This window comes from Schistocerca nitens, chromosome 1 (genome assembly GCF_023898315.1).
Source record: "Schistocerca nitens isolate TAMUIC-IGC-003100 chromosome 1, iqSchNite1.1, whole genome shotgun sequence".
Lineage (NCBI taxonomy): Eukaryota > Metazoa > Arthropoda > Insecta > Orthoptera > Acrididae > Schistocerca > Schistocerca nitens.
The window spans coordinates 1,001,214,411-1,001,237,394 of NC_064614.1; the positions used below are offsets into that span (position 1 = coordinate 1,001,214,411).

At 39.6% G+C, this 22,984-nt stretch overlaps 1 protein-coding gene across 1 annotated transcript in view; it reads right to left on the reverse strand.

The window, feature by feature from the left end:
• Positions 1 to 4,711: 4,711 nt before the first annotated feature.
• LOC126195411 (insulin-like growth factor-binding protein-related protein 1) overlaps positions 4,712 to 22,984 on the reverse strand; it is a 135,409-nt gene continuing 117,136 nt past the window's right edge. The window contains exon 4 of the mRNA XM_049934010.1: positions 4,712 to 4,888. Coding sequence (XP_049789967.1) covers positions 4,716 to 4,888 — 173 coding nt within the window. The 3' untranslated portion in view covers positions 4,712 to 4,715. The remainder of the gene's footprint in view (positions 4,889 to 22,984) is intronic.

A 22,984-nucleotide genomic window follows, 5' to 3' on the forward strand; every position in this document is an offset into this window, starting at 1 on the left:
ATCAGTGACAACATGAAATTCTTCACAGTGCTTTGTCATTTCTTAATACAACCAGCAAAGTAATCCTCCCCCAGTCCTGGACAAGAAATACAAGACTGTAAAAACTGAAGTCCTCCATCGCCACACCCACTCCCAGAATTGTTGCACCACATCGTCTAAGATGAACATTTAAAGGGCAACTATGGCATCAGTTACATACTCAGATTGACTTGCACCTCATGCCAAATCACACACCATAGACATTATTGACTGTCAAGCTTTGCCTTCAAGTTTAACTGGCCACTGGTCTCCTGTGAGTAAGACACACTAGAGGCTCACCTCAAACTAGTGGACAGAACATTTACCATGAGTCCACATTGACAATGTGTAAATAATGCAGACAACAATGGCATTGAATGGAACCTCCTGCCCAATATGAGCTAAGCTGATCTTGCCTGACTTCTGCCAACCATGATGTTACCACTGCTGGCTGGAGGGATGACCTACATGCTACCACAACAAACCCCTACACACTCACCAACTGCACTTCACCTGTGCCTGCACAGAACTGCTTCTGTTGGTACCACACATGATTCAGTGACTCTGCCCACAACTGTCATTCACCTTGTGACTTCCTAAACTCAATGTATGTTTTGCAGGAGACACACTAAACCATGCAGTATATCTAAGCTGCCTAGACACAATGATGACATCAGCCTTGCCCCCAAGGCAGTCTGGTACAATGGAGACACCCACTTTACACAACAGTTCCCACCACTCACCAGGAAGTCCCACAGCCACCAATACCTTCAGGAGTGACTTCCCAACACTGATCACTTTCAGACAGAAAATGACACCACCCAGCAAAGAATTCATTATGTTGAGGAGGAACTCCAACTGGCATGGTGACGTTTTGACCAGCTTCGTCAATTGCCTCGACCAAATTTTAGTGTACCCTCTGTCCCTCTTCACTTACCTGACCCCAAAGTCATTTTGTCATCTGCAGATACACCTACAGTATTACCACTATCTGCTGATACAAAGTACAAAGGTCAGTACCACGCTTTTCACTTGCCCTCCCCCTGACATGTCTTTGGGCTTTCCCCACAAGACCAGTTTGTGCAGTGAACTATTAAAATGAAACAGTTCATAGGATAATCACTGGTGCATCACAGACCATGTAGACTACTCATATGTCTACTCAGGGTCACAAGGCAGTGGTAGATGAAGTATGCTACTCTGACAGTTTGTGGGCTTCACTCATCAAATTAGTTCCCACAAAAGATGGTTCTGTGGTAATTACATAGTTCTCAATATTTGTACTGTACTGGACAGTTATCCAGTTCCAAACATCCAGGATTTCACTTGTTATCTGGTGGATGTCTCCGTGTTTAGTGCCATTGACTGCAAAAAAGCATTGCTGCAAATCCCTATGTGTCTGGATCATCCCTACAATATGGCTATTATCATGCCTTTTGGTTGTTTTGAGTTTATATCTATGCTGTATGTACTTAAGAATGCCACTCAAACATAGCAGTGCTTTATTGATAGTGTACTATTCAAGTTCCTATTCCATTATGTTTAACCTGATGATACCCCTATTTTTTCACCAGATGAGAATTCCCATAACATGCATCTCAAACAAATTTTTGGTGTGCTGTCTGACCGCCATGTTGTGATCAATGAAAAAAATGCCAACTCTGATAAAAGGAAGTCTTAACCTCAGCCACATAGTAAATGCCTCTGGCATTTTCCCTATGCCACAGAACACAGAGACCATTTAACAACTGCCACTGCCACAGGACTACCAGGAACTATGTCAGTTTTTAGACATGATAAATTTTTATTGACAGCACCTTATGCAGGTAACTTTTCTTCAGGAGCCTCTCACTCAATCCCTTGTTGGCAAGAGCACTAAGAGCAAACTTAAACTCACATGGACATCAGAGATGCAATCTGCTTTCGAACATATTAAAGACTGTCTCCTCCAAGTCATTAATTTGGTGCACCCTCTCCATGACATCCAGCTCATCATAACAGTGGACATGAGTGACTTCCCTGTTGGCACAGTTCTGCAACAAGAAGTGGGGGTTTCAAATGATCACTCTGTTTTCCTCATGCAAACTTTCCCTTCCATAGTGCAAGTGGCCAGCATATGATTAAATGCTACTATCAGTTTATGAAGCAGCATGTTAATTCTGGTAAGACATCAATGCCCTTTGATTATTTATACAGACCACCAATTGCTCACAGACTCTATCTGAAATTCACCAAAGAACTCTTGCCCCTGACTGTTTTGGCACTTAGATTATGTTGCACAGTTCACTACCAATATCTGTCATTGAACGGCGTGGAAAACGTCATGGCAGATTAGCTCTCTTGCACAAATGTCACTTCATCACACTTTGACTATGAACAGTTTGAGGAAATGCAACAGCAAGACCAACAGTTACAGGCTCTTCTTCACAACTTGCCCATGAATCTATGCACCAAACTTCAGCCTATTCCTGGTGCAACCCGTCCCATCACTTGTGACATCACACAATAACAGCCATTCCCACTTGTTCCTTGACCATTTCACCATGTCATCTTCGACCAGTTACATAACGTGGCATGACCCAGCATGCATCTGACTTCATTCCTGGTGCCAGACCATTTTGTATGGCCTAATGTGAAGGACTGTAAGCTTTGGACTCATACATGCATTCTGTGCCAAAGGAGCAAGGTATCACACCATGCTCAGCCACCACTGGTTTGCTTTGACGTCCCAAAAGAACGTTTTTGGCGTTACATGTCTACCTTGTAGGGCCACTACCCACCTCTGACAACTATTGGTACGTCCTGTCGGAGATCAAGCACACCACTCAATGAGTAGAAGCTGTACCACTTATATTATGGCTGAATTCACAGCCATAACTTTTGTCAACACATGGATTTCATCCTTCAGTTGTCTCATATCCATTATGACTGACCAAGGTCAGCACTCTGAATCGACTCCATTCCTTGATTTGTGCGATCTGCTGAGCAGCAGTCAATTTAGAATGACAGTGTGTCATCCACAGAGTAACAGGCTCATCAAGCAGTGGCATCACACCTTAAAGGTGGCTCTAATATGCCATATCACACTCTGGACAGAGGCTTACCATGGGTACTCCTGGGAGTGTGTGCAGACCATAAATGTGACATTTGTTCACTGAAAATTTGTATGGTGTAGTGCTCTCCCTGAATGGTGACTTTGTGTTCCAAAAACCTTTGACTCCTGATCTGCCTGGCCTGGCTTCATGAGTAAAATGCTGCATCGCCCAGCTCCACATTTCTACCCTTTTTCTTACACAGCACCTAAAGTATTCCTCCACATGACTCTAAAAGATTATAAGTTTGTAATGTTGTGTAATGATACAATCTGACCAGCTTTGCAGCCCCTATACTCAGGTCCACACAAGATACTTTGATGGGATGACTGTGCCTTTGACATACTGTTACATAGGAAACCTACAACAGTTACTGTCAGTCACCTTAAGCCAGTGGGATTGTACAAGACGATTTACCTAGAAATGATCCCTGATAATCTCACTCCACTGCTCTGTTAGGTGGCCTGGTGATGGATGTACCACTGACTTTTCAGTTGTGCCTCAATGTCCATGACTTTCTTCCTGAAGGCCTTGACATCAGATTGATCTATAATGACCTCCTAATCGAGAGGCAGCATGCAGATTGCAGATGGCTCTATTACCTGTTGCTTGAAGGAAACCTTTAAGATACCACATGAGATCAATACCGCCACTCTCCCTTTCTGCTTCTCTGCTATGGTCTTCTCACCATTATGCTTCCCCACCTGCCCTCTTCTGATCATGCAGCCGCACCAGTGCCATCTCTCCCCATTGACCTCTCCACTACCCCTCCAAACTTTGATATCACCACACAGTCATGCTTCAACTAGCCTCACCATGTACCAGCACAACTTCATGACTACCACCTGTATGCCTCCCCTCCCCAAACCAACTCGCAGAGATGACAATACTCCTGTCTTGCCACACAGTGCCCTGACGACCTCTCTACTGCCATTCTGTCTCTTTGCCTCTACACTCTTCATATCTATGCTCACAGTCCTCTGCACTATGGCGAGAGGGAGCTTCTATGGGAACTCCGTGATGATAAATAATATCACTGGTAATCAACTGAGACTGTGCACAAGTTATTTGTGTCAGACAGTTCATGTAATAGCTTCAAGCAGTGCAGATGTATCCCTGTTGTACCATCTTTGTGAGAATAACATGTGCACTTATACAGATACAGATCATGTTATTATATATTCTACAGACCTACTATGGTAGAGCACTGCAGTATAAATTACCTCCAGATATTCAAAAATAAGAACCATTTCCCTGTATTATAGTGGCTTGGAAATGATGATAGATAGTTTTCAGAATGAAATAATGTCACTCAAATGCAGTCAACATGATCAGTCCCTCAAATATCACATCTGGTACTTGAATTCATGGTAGTACCAAAACATTAGCTGTCTACAACTATAAGCTCAAACCATCCTATCATTTCACAGGTATATTACATGTGGCATTATTATACCTTAACATCTTCACAGTGTGTATAGTACTGAGTTTAATACACAATTTTATTTTATGAAGTGACCAATGCAGCTAAGATATCTGTGTTACTAAGCGTTTCAGACTTCTAATGAACTCAAAACTACTTCCACAGCTTATATATATACTCACCTATCCATGAATTGTAACTTTTGCTGAAGCACTGGCCATTCCTTCAGAATTGACTGCAATGCAGGTGTATGTCCCAGCATCTGATTTACGTAAATCAACAATTTGTACCCATGATGTTTCCATGTAAGATTCTGGACCACCACGTACTTGTACTGCTACATACAGGTCATCACCTATAATGTAAGGATTTTTGTAAAAAAGGAATATCCAAAAATTAAATTATAACAAAAGGAAACTAGAAAAGAAATATCAGACTAAGGTGACAGCAACCTGATAGTCATATACAAAAGGTGGTCTATCCTCAGTTCTTGTAATACAGAGTTCCTTTGATAAAAAAGGATTGGAGATAATGAAATTTTAGGACTACACACAGAAGTCACTGAGAACTACAGGTCAAAGAATAAATAAAGTAAGAGTATGAGACATTAATTAATCAGGAGATTTCAAAAAACAATCAAGTTACAAAATATCGAAAAGTTAAAAGTGATGATAACAAATCAGAGATAACAAAAGAGACTTCAGTATTCAAATAACAGTTCATTCAAAAATGGACACAGATGAAGAAAAGAACAACAGTCATATAATAAAATAACAAAAGGAAACAACAGGAAAGAAAATACAGCAATAAATATTATAAGTCATTAATTGTGTTACACTGATCTGACTGTGAAGGAGACCTTTCTAGGATGTAGAAAAAGTCAGAGAATCCATAAACAAAGCAAAGCTGATTTTATAATCAGCATTACTAATTAACTATTTTTAAATTGTTATGAAATATTTATTCTTACTCAAACTAAATTTAAATAGGAAAAAGAAAGCTTAAGTTGTACTAGTACTGACTGACTGGAAGAGGGAGTTTTCTTAAATCTTATAAGCTGGTTAATTAATTCATTTATCAGAAAACTGATTTATAGGAAGTGAGGTGAAGAAACACTAAAATACAGTTCAGAAGCAGACTGAAGATTAAGGTCCAACACAGTGGCATGCTGTTCTCTTGATCACCAAACTGAAGGGGGAGGGGGAGGGAGGGGAGGGCAGGGAGATTTCCAGAGGAGAGGGATGGAGTGAGGTGGCACAGCAGTTAGCATTCTGGTCCAGTATTTGGGAGGATGATGGTTCAAGTCCATGTCCAGCCATTCAGGTTTAGGTTTCCTCTAATTTTCCAAAATCTCTCAGGGCAGGTGCTGGAATGGTCCCTTTGAAAGCACATGGCTGATTTCCTTCCCCATTCTAGAAACATTCTTAACTTGTGCTCATTCTCTAATGACCTTGATACTGACAGGACATTAAACCCTAATCTTCCTTCCTTCCAGCGGACAGTCTGTAAAAGTTATGCTGAGCTCCTCTCAGTAGGGTTTGTGGGGAGAGAGGAAGAAGCATAGTGATTTCTACAGGAAGGGCACTGCTGGGGGTGGGGGGTGGGGGGAAGAGACAATCACTCCCATACAATGATTAGAAGAAACTGTAAAAAAAAACTATTTCATAAACCAGATTAGCCTCTTTGGCTACTAGGAATGGACAATAAGTCACACACTCTTCTGTGAGTAAGGCTTTATAAGGTTGAAGCTCTGACAGTTCAGTTGTATTAGTCATGATGCATCTCATGCCCCAATTGTTATCTCCATTATCCCTGCTGCAGCCCCTGCAATGATTTGCAAGTACTTTGCAATGACATTGCAACTTCTCCTTGCTTCAACAGTGCCTGTTAATCCATTGACATGTGGTAATTACATATGAATTCCAGTTAACTTGCTTGCTATTTTGTGTATTAGCCATAATGTTCACAAAAATTATTTTTGAAAGAAAATGTGTTGTGAGACTGTTGTAACTACCAATTTTGTGTTTCTGTCACTTCCTAGTTCAGCAGCAATAGCGTGCACAGCCTGCCAGCTGTGCTTCCTGTTGGAACTAATTACTACATAGGTCAGAGTTCCAGGCTCTGCTGGCCACTTGTATATTGTTAATTATAGTGTACCTTACCCTCCATGTGTGTGTGTACTGTTCGAGCAATAAATTACAGTGTTGTTGGGTTAGAACAGAACCATCAACACTTTTTAAATGTAAATTATTAGTCATATGAATATAATAGAGGGAAACATTCCACATAGGAAAAATATATCTAAAAACAAAGATGATGTGACTCACCAAATGAAAGTGCTGGCAGGTCGACAGACACACAAACAAACACAAGCATACACACAAAATTCTAGCTTTCGCAACCAACGGTTGCTTCGTCAGGAAAGAGGGAAGGAGAAGGAAAGATGAAAGGATGTGGGTTTTAAGGGAGAGGGTAAGGAGTCATTCCAATCCCGGGAGCGGAAAGACTTACCTTGGGGGAAAAAAGGACAGGTATACACTCGCACATGTGTCTGTGTATGTGCGGATGGATATGTGTGTGTGCGAGTGTATACCTGTCCTTTTTCCCCCCAAGGTAAGTCTTTCCGCTCCCGGGATTGGAATGACTCCTTACCCTCTCCCTTAAAACCCACATCCTTTCATCTTTCCTTCTCCTTCCCTCTTTCCTGACAAAGCAACCGTTGGTTGCGAAAGCTAGAATTTTGTGTGTATGTTTGTGTTTGTTTGTGTGTCTGTCGACCTGCCAGCACTTTCATTTGGTAAGTCACATCATCTTTGTTTTTAGATATAAATTATTAGTCAGATTGTTTAGTTATATTTTTAAAGTTATCTTTCTTTTAAGTAAGTTTTTTAATAGCAAAAACAGTTTTATTTCATTTAGTTGAAAAAAAATAACAAATAACATATTCTTTTAGCAAATAACCCCATTTCGTGATAGAAGTTAAAAAGCATACACTTTGAGAACTGGCATCTACCATTAAAATGAGGATTGTGTTGCAGAAGGATGGTGAAAGAAATTGCTCATCCCCTTCAAAGCGCCCAGTCTGACATTCACCTTAAGTGATTTAGGAAAATCACAGAAAACCTAGATCTGGATGGCCAAATGAAGTTGTGACCACACTCCTCCCCACTATGAATCCAGTGTCTTACCACCGCACCACTCATTCACTGTGAAGTGGTACAGTACCTCTTTAAAATTCATGCTAATGGAAAAGAAGCAGTAATCTTATGTACAAATACTCAACACATCTCACACAGATAAATGCATGGTTTGTTATAGATTGTAACAGTACAAGTGTATTCTTTCTGATGTTTTAGTATCAAATTATCCTTTCTTCCTTGCTTCCAAGTTTACTTTATTCTAGTCTTCTATAATAATACATCAGCTTCCAGTATCGTAGCAGTGAAAACATTGACAAAAACCATGAAATAATTAATTTGAACATCACACCTGTGTGAGCTTACTCCTTTTACCCATTAATTTATAATAAACATTTCTCTCACACAGGAAACGACACCTTCCTTTTTTCCATGTAACTTATACAGAATATAATTCAGTATTAGCTCCTTCTAGAATTTATAAAAATACATTTCATATACACAAAACAAGTATTGTACTGCTGGAATGGAATATCATATGGGTAGTGGGGTATAACTACGACCTAACGACCTAAACGGACATTTACTGTTAGCAGCACTTGCAGTTTAAAATCATGTTCGATAGACCCCATCAAGGAGGAGAATCTTCATGTATGTGGAGTCAAGATATACATTAACAAAAGACAAAGACATCATTAATACTTAATCTATATACTGTATTAACAACATATTATCACTACACTTCCGAATGCTGCTCACACTAATGCCATCTAAGGAAACCAAGTAAATTAGAAATGAAATTCCTACTTTGGGAACAGCTGCTAGTTTCTGAGTTTTAGAACATAGTTGCTGTTTACCTGCCAATGGTATGTTAATATTTACTTAATTACAATGGTATCTTACAAACAAAATATTTTTTGCATGCATAAATACTGAGGCCTATTTCTAGTATGTTACTGCTTGTCATTCATCTTTATAAAACAAACATTGCTGATTGTCATGTAGCTAACAGACCCTTTCAGTCCTTGAATCCACATATTCAGATAAATTGTAAAAAGAATGAGTAATAAGTTATGTTTTTAATTTTCTTTTGTGTTGCTAAGGATTACTAATTTCTTGCTTTATGTTAGATAGGATCTTATTGAATGTCTTACCACTAGACTACATAACTCCATTGCAAATAGTCTGCTGAAATACGAAATGAGGAGGTTCTCCACAGAATCAGTGAGAAAGGAATAGGTGGGAAGCTAAAGGAAGTGACTGGGAGATAGGATATGTATTAAAACAGCGGGGAGCAATTTCCATGGTACTAGACAAGGGCTGGCCACAGCATGGAAAATTTCATACATGCAGAATGAGCAGACCACAGGCAGGCCATTTGTTGTTCTGTCTTGGCTTCTCTCATTTCTTCCTAGAAGTAGTCATTACAACATTTCATTTGGTATTTTTGTGCGACATTTTTCAGCCAACACGGCTCTCTTCAGTTCACATCACTGTTTGTTCATCATATGACAGACATTCACAGGTCCATTGGCTGTTTTCACAGAAAGAGGCAGTCTACAATTTTACTGTCGTAAACCTTAAAAATGAATGTGAATGACAGAAGAGAGGACTGAGAATTCTCAATAACTATTATGCACTTGCATAATTGACATGTACTGCAAATTTACTATGAAATAACATTCTAACACTGTGCAGAAAAAATTAAAAGACTTATTTCATAATGAAAGAGCAAAAATTTACCATTATAAACAGATGGGGCTTATTGTTCTGTACCTCAAGAAGCACTTTGTGCTAAATTTGCAGGCAGGGAGCATGTGTCAAAACTGAACTGAATTTCTGAAGTTACATTCATCATTCTATTGTCTGTTGCAACAGTTTTTGATGGAATGGAATGAAGAGTATGGAGACTTTACATACAACTATAAAGTATGTTGCTTAAGTCAAGGGGCAGGCTGGAATGATTCTTCAATATAAAGCCTGCTATTATTGGATTTGTGAAGGAAAAAAGGGTGCAGGAATGAAAATTAGAACATGTGGAATGGATTGCAGACCTCGCATTTTATGTGGACTAGGCTGCACACTGCCCACGGTAAGACACTGCAAGGGGAGAAACAACTTATTTCTGATTTGATGTGGATGTATTTACAAAGAAAAATTGCACTGTAAAAGGGACAAATTCTAACAAAAGGCAGAGTCCAGTCCCTTAAGCTCACAGATGTTAAAGAAAATGTGAGATTTCATAAATTGATAGTTGACTTGAAAGAATTACAAGGATAACTTAAACATTTTTGAGGATGCTGCCAATCCAATGTCTGTTTTCAAGACCACTTTCAGTTCAAAGTACCCCTATGCATATGCAAATGTAACTGATTGATCTGCAGTTTAAGTCCCATTTTAAAGACATATCCTTTTACATTAATAATGCCTGGCAGATCTACAGTTTTCTTCAGGGAGAGTTTCCACATCTTCAAATGAGTTTGCATGTGTGATAAAATAATTCAGTCAGAATATGTGTGTGGAAGGCTTTTTTTCTATCATGAAACTAAATAAGTCATGATTATATGGATACCGGAGTGCAAAAACTTGTGAAATAGTCTGTCTGTGTTCCAACAGTTTGTACCAAATAAAAATTGTACTATGTCATCAGTGTGACAAAAATAATTAAATAATACTGATAATTTGTTCCGTTTGTGATCTATGTTGTTAAGAGATATGAAACCAAGTCATATGCAGTACAACTGCGTTGCCATTTAAATATAGTATGTCCACAATGTATCCCTCCTCCCACTCATAGAATGTGGCATGTTGGTGGAAGAAACATGCAGTTTCACTTAGCACTATGGCATACAGCCCATTGCTTGGCCTGTGAGCTGAATTCTTAGCCACCCCTGTACTTGATGGAGATATAAAACCTGGGAGACAGAAATTGAAATACATTCAAAAAAAGACTGTTGAATGTAAGTGCTGCTCTCAGATGTAGAGATTAGCACAGTGGAGGAAATCATGGTGAACCACATTAGATCAGTCATAAGACTGAACAGGATTACCTTTTATTGGACCTTTCCAGGCTTGGATCACACAAATCATTATTATTTCTTCTAATCCTCATCAGATTTGCATACGATTCCACTCTGTATTTTTAAGAGCATGCTTCACATATACAATTTTTTTTCACAAGACTTCACAGTTCTTACTTCAACTACAGAATAACATGTCTTTGAGTGGTACAGTTTGTGGTAACTCTGGTACCACATAAACATCCACTTCTTTGTTTGATATTAAATACTGGGTTGGCCTACAGGGTGTATGTAATTGTATCAAACATATATTCAATAACCCATGATCTAGTGGTGGCACCCTTGACTAGTAAAAAAATGTCCTGAGTCCTAACCCAAGCACTGCTTAAATTATGAGTAATGGCATGATAGGATAGTTCTCATCAGCAATTAGAGCCAAGGACTTCTGGTATATGAAGTCACCCCTATTCTGTCTACAGCCTTCTCAAGTAGGGCAGAGGAGCAGGGCAATCTCTTGCCCTTGGGATGGGAAACTGCCCCTAAAAGGTGGAAGAATCACTAATGATCAATAAAATGAATACTCAGAAGGCATTGTAAATCACTGCATTAAAGGCACACAATGTGTATCTACAGGATATGTTTCCGGTAACTGAAAAAGTGTCATGATGATCTCCCCATTGGCAAAAGATTCCAGATAAGCCCCCAATCTGGATTGCTGGGAAGGGCCTACCAAGAGACATCTCTAAAAAAGACAGTCACACGTTGGACTGACAACCACAGGTACAAGGCAGATCCTGGGAAACAGAAGGAAAACTTCATCTGACCTGCAAAGGAAGGAAGTACAAAAATGTTCAGGGAAAGACAGGAATACAGCAATATAAGCTCCTTAGGAATGAAATAAATAGGAAGAGGACAGCCAAGGTGAAATGGTTGCAGAAAAGACATGGACAAATTGAAAAAGCAAGGACTGGCTCAACACATAGAAAACTCAGAACACCCTTTGGGAAAATTAAGAGCAAAACTGATAATATTAAGAGTGCAGTGAAAATTCCTTTGTTAGTCACAGAGGAGAATGGATGGAAAGAGTAAATTGAAGGCTTATATGAGGAGAAGGGCATGTCTGGTGATGTTATAGAAGAAGAAATTGGAGTCTAAATGGAAGACACAAGGTTTCCAGTATTAGAGTCAGAAGTTAAAAGAGCCCTGGAAGACTTGAGATCAAATAAGGCAGAAATGATAGATAACATCTATCAGAATTTCTAAAATGAATAGGGGAAGTGAGAACTGAACAACTATTCAAGCTGGTGTGTAGAATATACGAGACTGGCAATATATGATTAGACTTTTGGAAAATTCCATCTACACAATTCCAAAGATAACAAGGACAGATAAGTGTGGGAGTATCACACAATCAGCTTAACAGCTCATGCGTTCAAGTTGCTGACAAGAATAATATACAGAAGAATGGAAAAGCTAATTGTGGAACTATTAGATGATGATCAGTTCTGACATTGCACTTGATTAACAAGAGGAAGACTAAAGGAAAATCAAGACACATTCATAGGACCTGTCAACTCAGAAAAAGCACTTGACAGGTCAAATGGTGAGATATGTTCTAAATTCTGAGAAAATAGGAGTAAACTATAGAGGAAGATGGTTGATATACATTATGTAAGAGAACCAGGGTGCAACTATAAGACAGGAAAACTAAGAATGAAACAGGACACAGATGCAGCCTTTCATCCCTACTGTTCAATCTATACAGAGAAGAAGCAATGACAGGAATAAAAGAAAGGTTGAAGAGTGGGATTAAAATTCAGGGTGAAGGATATTAATGACAAGATTTGCGGATGATGACATTGCCATCCTCACTGAAAGTTATGAAGAATTACGGGATCTGTTGGATGGAATTAACAGTGTAATGAATACAGAATATGGATTGGGACTAAACCAGAAAAGGATAAAAGTAATGAGAAGTAGCAAAAATGGGAATAGTGAAAAACTTAACATTAAAATTGGTGATCATGAAGTAAACAAAGTGAAGGAATTCTGCTACCTTAGAAGCAAAGTAACCTTTGACATACAAAGCAAAGAGGACATAGAAAGCAGGCTAACACAGGCAAAGTGGGTATTATTGGCCAAGAGAAGTCTACTGGTACCATACACAGCCCTTTTTTGAGGAAAAAATCCTGAGAATGTATGTTTGAAGCACAGATACTGGGAAGGCTGGAATATAAGATAACTGAAGGATATGAGACATGGTGCTATGGAGAAATGTTGAAAATTTGGTGGACTGATAAAATAAGGGATGACAAAGTTCACCACAGACTGAGCTAAGAAAGGAGCATATGGAAAACACTAACAAGATGAAGGAACAGGATGAACATGTGTTCAGACATCATTACTTACACTTGTACCTTTTCATATTTTCTTCTTTAGTGCATTAATGGGTGCATTTTTCATTAAATTTGACATTTTCATCATTTATAAGCTAAATAATTTTATTTTGATCTAATCTGCATTCTGTCAGGCAGGGTACAACCAGTCATCAATTCTGAATTTTGCACAACTTCGTGTCTCTCATGAGTCTCTCGTGATACACGATATATATTCCAATTTCTTAGTCTCTTTTACACTCACAAACACATTTCTCTGCTTGACTTGCCTTCTATTCAGATAATTTCTCTCATTTTTTTATACTTATAAAGTAAAATTGCTGACAGCTACCTATAGATACATTATTATCCACTCTATGCAAACGTAATGGTATACTCTTTTATGACTGACTTGAGCTGCCATTTTTACTGCATTCTGTTCTATTAACAGCTTCATTTCTTTTGCCCAAACCTTGAATTAATCCATGATAGCCTCTACTGTACTTGGTGATATATTTTCTTTTTCTCCCGATTCTGAAGCATGTGTTCTGGTTACAATAAGTTTATACTAAGCACTGTCTATTTCTGTTGGTGATATTGTAACTCTATAAAGGGTCTGTCTTACACTCATTTAACTCACATTTATATTTCCAGTGCCCTCAACTTTTAGGTTGCTCTGCACATATCTGCTGCAAAGTCATGAATGATCAACACCTAAAAGACTGTGCTCTCCAGTGGCAGTAGACCACTACCTACTGTGCCACAAGCAGCAGTATGTGTGCAGTTGTTGGATGTACATTACATGAAATAGCCAGTATGTCATTAATAGTGCATGTGGTAGTAGTTATTTATCTTTGAAACATATCAACATATTAAGTACCGACAAAATGATGTATTGTGGAACATTTACAACAATAAGAACTGATGTAACATCTACAGCAACAATTACAGTACCAGCAGCAACTGATACAACAGCAGTAGCAGCTACTGTTCGATCAGCAGTGGCAGCACGTGGAAAAGATGGCTGTGCTGCAACAGCAATACCGGGAGCAGCTACAAACATGGCTGGAAGCAGAGGGCTATCTGCAGTGGAACAACAGATGTTGCCACATTCACACAAACCTGAAAGTGAATGACCAGGCACTAGATTGCCAACCACAGCAGGTGCATCTTCCCATTACCAGATTGGGATATGTGTTTTTACCACCATCATTTTTACAACAGAGCAAGTAGGTGTAGATCACTGTGTTCCTGGACAGGAAACACAAATTGAAGCTTCCCACATCTGGCAGGCAGGCATGTGTGTGTTTCCCAGGCAATTGCAATGGAACAATTATTACATACAAATTATGACATAGTAGCTGTAAATACAAGCTACATATTGGCTCACAGATTTGGTTTCTGAAGTATTGGTTTCTGAAGGCCATTCAATTGATGATTTATCATTGCAGACGGACCCACACTATCATTGAGCAGAATTTGCTGTCCTTCTATGACCTCATCCTACATGAGAGGAATGCTTCCAATTTGAACCAGGTCAAATATCACTGAAGGCTGTATGCAAGCCTACACAGTACATCGAACCATTGGTATGCTTCCTCACTGTAAGCTGCCACCACTGGCGTCCCTACTAAACCAGTTCTCATCGATCATGTAACCTGCCAGAATGCTGTCATCACCTCACCAGTTAACAGTTCATCATATCAGGATCATTCCAGGATCCTCATGTTTTCTTGCAGCCCAGCCATTTACTGCCCCGTAAACTTTGCCTTGTAAAACATAATTCCATGTAGTGATCCAAGCAGGCACAGTATAACCCTCATAAAGAAACTGGGATCCCCTCCCCCCTCTTCATCTGGTACCAAAGAAACTAGACAGTTTGCACCCCTTTAGTGATTGTAGAGGACTCTTAGCTTGGACAGTTGCCAACCGGCATGTCACATTAGATATTTTGCTTGTCACTTGGTGTGACACATTGTTCTCTCAAAGTGTGACAATAGAGTACCTCCAGAAAACTGAAATAACTATGCCCTTTGGACTGTTTGAATTCCCATACTCACTGTATAATGCATAGAATGTGGCAAAAACTTTTCAATACTTTATCAATGAAGTTTTGTGGGAACTGGACTTCTTCTTTGGTATATTGGTGAGATGTTGCTGGCATCATTGTCATCAGAAGAATGCAAAAGACATCTGTGCATACTTTTCTAAAGGTTTGATGACTACATAATCCACCTACATCTAGCTAAATTTGTCATCAGTGTTAACTAAATGAAATTTCTGGGTTTCGTGTTTCTGTGACTGGTACACATCCAGCAGCTGAACTGAACACATTTCCTCTCCTACAACATACCAAACCTGAAAATAGTCTGCAATGAGGCATCAGTACCTGGGGTGGTTAAGCTCTTACCACAGTTTGTTAACTCAAGCTGCTGAATCCCATGTGCCACTCCATTCTGTCCTCACAGGTTCCAAAGTGCATGGTTGCACATCTATCATAGGACTGATAAACTACAGGCAGCATCTGGAGCATTCCAGACAAGCCTCATGCTAACCATCCTCCTTTTATACCTATTTGCCAACACCCCATTACATACTATCTGGACTCAGTCATCTGGGAACCTGTGTTATGTGAGCCATCACTGTGACCCCTCCAACTATCATTCTCTGATAAATATTGTGGCTAGCACTGGGATCAGCAAGCAATTTCTTTGACCAATGGCTAAGCAAGGCATGTGCATCAAGCTGGTGGACGACGAGGAATGAGCCAACAAGAAAGCAAGACAGTGGAGTGGGAACAGGGACAGTTATTGTTTGCTGCTCATTGATCATACAGCATTGGATCCTCTCTCTCTCTCTCTCTCTCTCTCTCTCTCTCTCTCTCTTTCTTTCTTTCTCTGGGCCGTGTACCAAGCACGGCATGCTACTGCAGGCAACATTGGTGAATTACGATAAGGTTCCATGTAATTTGTCTAGAATAACTGCAGCACTTGCCACATCCCATACCATAACCACTACCATCTCACTGTGAAGGCACTATTAATGCTGCATTTGCATGATCCAGTATACAGGACTGCCATACATGGTCTCAGATCTGCATGCCCTGCCAGAAGTGTAAAGCAGCACAGCACATACAAGTTCCACTTAGAAATTTTGACATCCTAGAAGTGCAATTCTCGCTCCAGATCACACAGATCTACCATAACACCCCACGATGATTGACGTTTATATCAGATGATCAGATATTCCCACCAAAAAAACAAACTACTGAGAAAGTGGTGTGTGTGTTCACTTTGAAGTTGGAGTTCACATTTTGGCAGCCCGAGCAAGTGACTTTCAACCAGGGTCAGCAGTGGAGGCAGAAATATTTTCCACAATGGCCTGACGATATGGGATACACATGAAAAAGCTTCCCGCTTTCATGCAGTTGCAAATGGCACTGGAGAGTGCTTAAAATATTTCTTTAATGCCTCTGTAATAGGCCACATGGCAGATTTGTGTATATGCCTTCCCAGTAGTGCTGCTGGGATTCCACAGTGCATTAAAAGGCCTCCCCAGTAGAGCTGGTGTATGACAAACCTTTCTGTCTACCAGAAAAGTTTTTCAAACGGAATGCCACCCACTGTTTTCTACTCAAAATTACACAGCAGAACGCCAGAGGCAAACTGAAGCTATTCAACTAGTGGAACTACATGGCACATAAAATAGACTAATTTGGTTTCCAGAGTCTTGGCAGTCTTAGGTCCTTTACTATTCTTGATATACATTAATGACTTACCATTCCACATTGATGAATATGCCAAGTTAGTTCTTTTTGCTGATGATACAAGTATAGTAATAACATCCAAAAACCAAGAACTAAGTGATGTAATTGTAAATGATGTTTTTCACAAAATTATTAAGTGGTTCTCAGCAAACGGACTCTCTTTAAATTTTGATAAAACACAGTATATACAGTTCCGTAAGGTAAATGGCACAACTCCAGTAATAAATATAGACTTTGAACAGAAGTCTGTAGCTAAGGTAGAATTTTCAAAATTTTTAGGTGTGTCCATTGATGAGAGGTTAAACTGGAAGCAACACATTGATGGTCTGCTGAAACGTCTGAGTTCAGCTACGTATGCTATTAGGGTTATTGCAAATTTTGTTGATAATAATCTCAGTAAATTAGCTTACTATGCCTACTTTCATTCACTGCTTTTGTATGGCATCATGTTCTGGGGTAATTCATGGTTGTGTAGAAAAGTATTCATTGCTCAAAAACGTGTAATCAGAATAATTGCTGGAGCCCACCCACGGTCATCATGCAGACATCTATTTAAGGATATAGGGATCCTCACAGTAACCTCACAGTATATATATTCACTTATGAAATTTGTTGTTAATAATCCAACCCAGTTCAAAAGTAATAGCAGTGTGCATAGCTATAACACCAGGAGAAAGGATGATCTTCACTATGCAGGGTTAAATCTGACTTTGGCACAGAAAGGGGTAAATTATGCTGCCACAAAAGTCTTTGGTTACCTACCAAACAGCATCAAAAGCCTGACAGACAGCCAACTAACATTTAAAAATAAATTAAAAGAAATTCTAGATGACAACTCCTTCTACTCATTGGCTGAATTTTCAGATATAAATTAAGGGAAAAAAACCAACAAAAACAACTTAAACATTAGTGTCATGCAATATTTTGTGTAATGTAATATCTTGTACAGACATCCTTTATTAACCTGACATGTTCCACACCACTACAAAGTGTCGTATTCATGATCTATGGAACAAGTATTAATCTAATCTAATCTAATCTAATCTAATTCCTCCAATGCAACCCACTGTGCAGATCACTGGAAGTTCCCTTCAAAAACTCATACACAATTATGGGACAAAATGATAGGACACTCACTCTCTGCAGATACAGTAGTGTATCAACCACAGCAAGCCAGCCTATCGAAGTGCAGAAGTTGCCATGAAAACACAATGCATCAACTGGACACAGAACACCCACTACACCACAGCCACCTGCATTGCAGTATTATCCAAAGCAATGCCACTAACCTGGAAATTGACTTACTGCTGCCCACCCAGATGAGCTGACTCACCAGCATCCAGCCCCAGTGGAAACTCATTATGAGTAAAAAGTGGAGCGGCATTTCGATCCAGCAGACATTTCCTAGCTCAGATCAGTTAAATTTATTAATAATATTATCATTTGTGTGTGTGTGTGTGTGTGTGTGTGTGTGTGTGTGTGTGAGAGAGAGAGAGAGAGAGAGAGAGAGAGAGAGAGAGAGAGAGACAGAGAGAGAGAGAGATGTAGTGACCTCAACTTGCAGGTAACTCCAGGCAGTACACTCTGTTGGCAGTGTCATGAATAAATGTCATGAATAATCAACACTGGAAATACCACATGCTCTGGTTGTGGTAGCTCATCTATGTTTACAACATATTTTGCAAGCCACCTAACAGTGTGTGGCAGAAGGTACTTCTGTACCACTATTTGATCCCCCCTTCCCTGTTCCACTCATGAATGGTACATGTGAAGAATGATTGTCTGTAAGCCTCCACATTTGCTCCAATTTCTAGTCATGGTAATTCCACGAGATGTATGTTGGAGGAAGTAATATGTTGTCTCATTCTTCCTGGAAAGTGTTCTCTTGAAATTTCTATAGTAAACCTTTATGGAGCACAACAAGTCTCTCACAAAATCTGTCTCTGGAGCTTGTTGAGCATCTCAGTAATGCTCTCATGCTGACCAGACAGCCCCTTGATGAATCGCGCCTCTTTTCATTGGGTCTTCCCGAGCTCTTCCATCAGTCCTACCTGGTGAGGTTCCCACATTGATTAACAGTATTCAAGAATCAGTTGAACAAATGCCTTATAAGCCACTCCCTTCATGGATGAGTTTCCTTAAGATTCTTTCTATGAATTTCAGTCTGGTGTCTGATTTTCCTGCTATTTGTTTTATGTGGTTGTTTCACTTAAGTTCACTCTGGATAGTTACTCCTAGATAGTGTACAGTGATACTGTTTCCAGCATTTTCTCATAAATAGTCTAGTTACACAGCACTGGATTTCTTTCCCTATGTATGCATAATATGTTGCATTTACATACATCAGAGCCTGCACCATTCATCAATCCTCTGCAGGTTATTCTATGATTCAGATCAGTATTCTGGTGTTGTTGATTTTCTACAGACAACCACATCAACAGTGAATAGTCTTAAAGAGCTTTTAATACTTTCTACTAGATCATTTACATACATTCTAAACAGTAATGGACCTATCACACTTCTTTGGGGTAATCTGTAAATTACCTTTATATCTGCCAATTTTGTTCCGTTAAGACCAGCATATTGAGTTTTATCTGAAAGTAAGTCTTGAATTCATTCACAAATCTCATATGACATTTGATAAGCTTCTTTTCTTTTCATTAATTACTAGTGCTGTATGGTGTCAAATGCCTTCCTGAAGGCAATAAACACAGCATCAACCTGAGCACCACTACAGCACTATGAATCTCATGGAGGAACAGAGAAAACTGTGTTTGGCAAGATTTATGTTTGCAGAACCTATGTTGATTTTCATAGAGGAGATTTTTGTTCTCTGAAAACATCATAATTCTTGAGCATAAAACATGTTCCATAACTCTACAATAGACGTCAGTGATATAGGCCTCTAATTATCTGCATCTATCCTATGACCCTTCTTGAAAATGGAATGACCTGCACTTTTATCCAGTCAATAGGTACCCTTCATTGCTTGAGTGATCTCTGATAATCTGCTGTTAGACAGGGGACAAGTTCTTTTGCATAATCTTTGTAGAATCTTATAGTTATCTCATCTGCTCCTGATACCTTTCCATTAGTAAGTAATTTTAGTTGCTTTTCTGTGCCATTATCAGTTATCAGTATCTTCCATTTTGACATTGGTACAATGATTAGAAGGACAGACTGTGCTACAATCTTCTGTGGCAAAACAATTTCAGAATGCTGATTTCAGTACTTTGGCCTTCCATCTATTATCTTCCATTTTGGTGTCAGAATGGTCCCTGAGAAAACAAATAAAGGATTTTGAACCACTTACTGATGTTACATAAGACCAAAACCTCTTAAGGCCTTTATACAGATTGGTTGAAAAAATTTTACTTTTAAAGTCATTGAACACTTCTCCCATTGCTCTCCTTAATGTCATTCAGCTTTTGTTTGTCAGCTACGTTTTGACTTCTCTGGAATATGTGATGAAGTTCTCTTTATTTATGTAACAGTTTTCTAACATGGCTATTAAATCACAGTGGGTCTTTCTCATACCTTAATACCTTCCCCTAAACTTACTTTTCTAATGTGTATTGAACAGTGTTTTCAAAATGTTTCCATTTGTGCTCCACATCTTTGTCCTCAGCATTGAATATTTGATTTTGACTATTCAGGTACTCTGCAATTAGTATGCTGTCACTATTGCTAAGCAAAAATGTCTTCCTACTTTTCTTAACACCCCTTGTAAAACCCATGGTCGTAGTTGCTATCACAGCCTTATGATCATTGATACATTCCTCTATGTTAAATGATCCAATAAGCTCAGATCTGTTAGTTGTTAAGAAGAATAAGATGTTACCTTCACAAGTTGGTTCTCTAACCATCTGCTCAAAATAAAATCAAACAGTAGAAAATCCAGGATGGAATAGTGCCAATATTATTATCAAAGAATAGATTGCTACTCACCATATAGTGAAGATGTTGAGTCACAGACAGGCACAAAAAAAAAAGATTCCATTCCAGAAATTGAACAGAATCTCCAGTCTCTCCTCATATCCTTAGTCCCATCCCAGGACCTACCCCTGGAGTCTCTCTCTCTCTCTTCTCACCCCCTACCACTCCATGCACTTCTAACTTCTAAATGCTTCCTAAAGTCTATAAACCCAGCTGCTGAGAATTCTTCTGGGTTATATGGCTGTGGTCCATGGAACTCTTCAATCCCTAACATTTCGTCCAAGGCTATGCTGGACATCTTCGGAGGTGCTCCTGGTTGTGCTGAGCCTTGCACAACCAGGAGCATCTCCAAATATGTCCAACATTGCCTTGGATGAAACGTTAGGGATTGAAGAGTTCCATGGACTATGGCCATACAACCCAGAAGAATTCTCAGCAGCTGAAACATCCAGTCATGAAAGCCTTCATTGTATCTACAAACCCAACCATGCAGGATACTGTGCCCTACTGAGAGGATCTCTGCTGTCACAGACCAACACCATCAGACTGTAATCCATAACCTGCCCTCCTACAGAAAAGATACCAACCATTTCCTCCACTGACTCTCCACAGTTCCTGTTCCTTTACCACATGGTGCCATGCTCATCTGTAATGCTGCTATTGAACACTGTCTTCCCAAGCACCCAACTGATTTTAAACCAACAACTTCCTTTCTGGTCACTATGACCATCTATATCCTCACCCACAATTACTTCACCTTTGAAGACATCACCTACAAACAAATCCATGGTATGCCAACAGGCACCTGCATAACTACATCCAGTGCCAACCTACTCATGGGCCATTTAGAGGAATGCCAGAATCCCCAACCTCTCAGCTGGCTGAGATGCACTGATGACATCTTTGTCATCTGGATCAAGGGCAAGGACATCTTATCCACATTCCTACAGAGCCCTAACACCTTCTCCCCCATTCATTTACCTGATTGTCCTCAACCCGTTAAGTCACCTTCCTTGATGTTGACCACCACCTCAAAGATGGCTACATCAGTACCTCTGTCCATACTGAACTTACCAACCACCCCCAATACCTTTACTTTGACAGCTGCCAGCCACTCCACACCAAAAAGTCCATTCCACACAGCCTAGCTACCTGTGGTCATTGCACCTGTAGTGATGAGTGTCCCCTCTCAAAATACACCAAGAGTCTCACTGAGGCCTTCACAGATTGAAATTACCATTCTAACCTTGTACAGAAACAGATTTTTCCATGCCTTATCTCTCCAGTCATCCATCACCTACTGAAGTGTCACCATGCAGCCACAAAGGAAAATTCCTTTCATGAATAAGTACCACCCAGGACCTAAGTAATTGAATCACATTCTCTGCCAGGGTTTCAACTATCTCTCATCATACCCTGAAATGAGGAATGTTACATACTATCCTCCCCACCCTACTCCTACCCCATGGTAGTATTCTGCCCAGCTTTTCTGAATTGCACAGGTAGGAGCTCTCCCTGCAACCTTGCAGAGTAGCCATGTGGACCTTAGAATAAAATGATAGGGCTGTTCAAATTATCACCAAATCCCTATCATATTTCACTCTTGGGATGTAAACTGAGACATAAATTGGAAACGGTATGGATCAAGACTCATCCAACCAAATGACTTACTTCCATTGCTCCATAGTCCAAGTTTTATGGCTTCAGCAGCTTGTTTCCCTGTTATCATAATTTACATAACTGAAAACTGGTTTTGTAATTCATGCTCACCCTGCAATTTCCTGCCTATGGAACTCACATCATGTTGTTTTGGTGCTAAAAGAGTTCATGAGTGTGGCAATCAGTTCTGCAATGACTTTTGCAGCTGTTGGCCCTTTATTTTTTGTCACAGTCCTCTTCAGCAAACATAGGTCATGATCATTCAACACACACTCTCATCCACAATCTGACTTAGTGAATGACATTTTTCTGCTTTTCCTGTATGTGCAATATAAACCTTAGATACTATGCCTCTTGCAACGTCAAACACTTTGGCTACTTAGGTTATAGAAGCAACCACCACACAAGCACCAACAATTTGCCCACATTGGAATTTACTTAGCTCCAGTATAATGCACTCATAACTGTGCAGAACTCTGTTCTGACCATGACTGACACTTCCAACATATTGAGGAAGTTGCATAGGTGCCGTTAGCAGTCAAATACAATAGCCTGCAG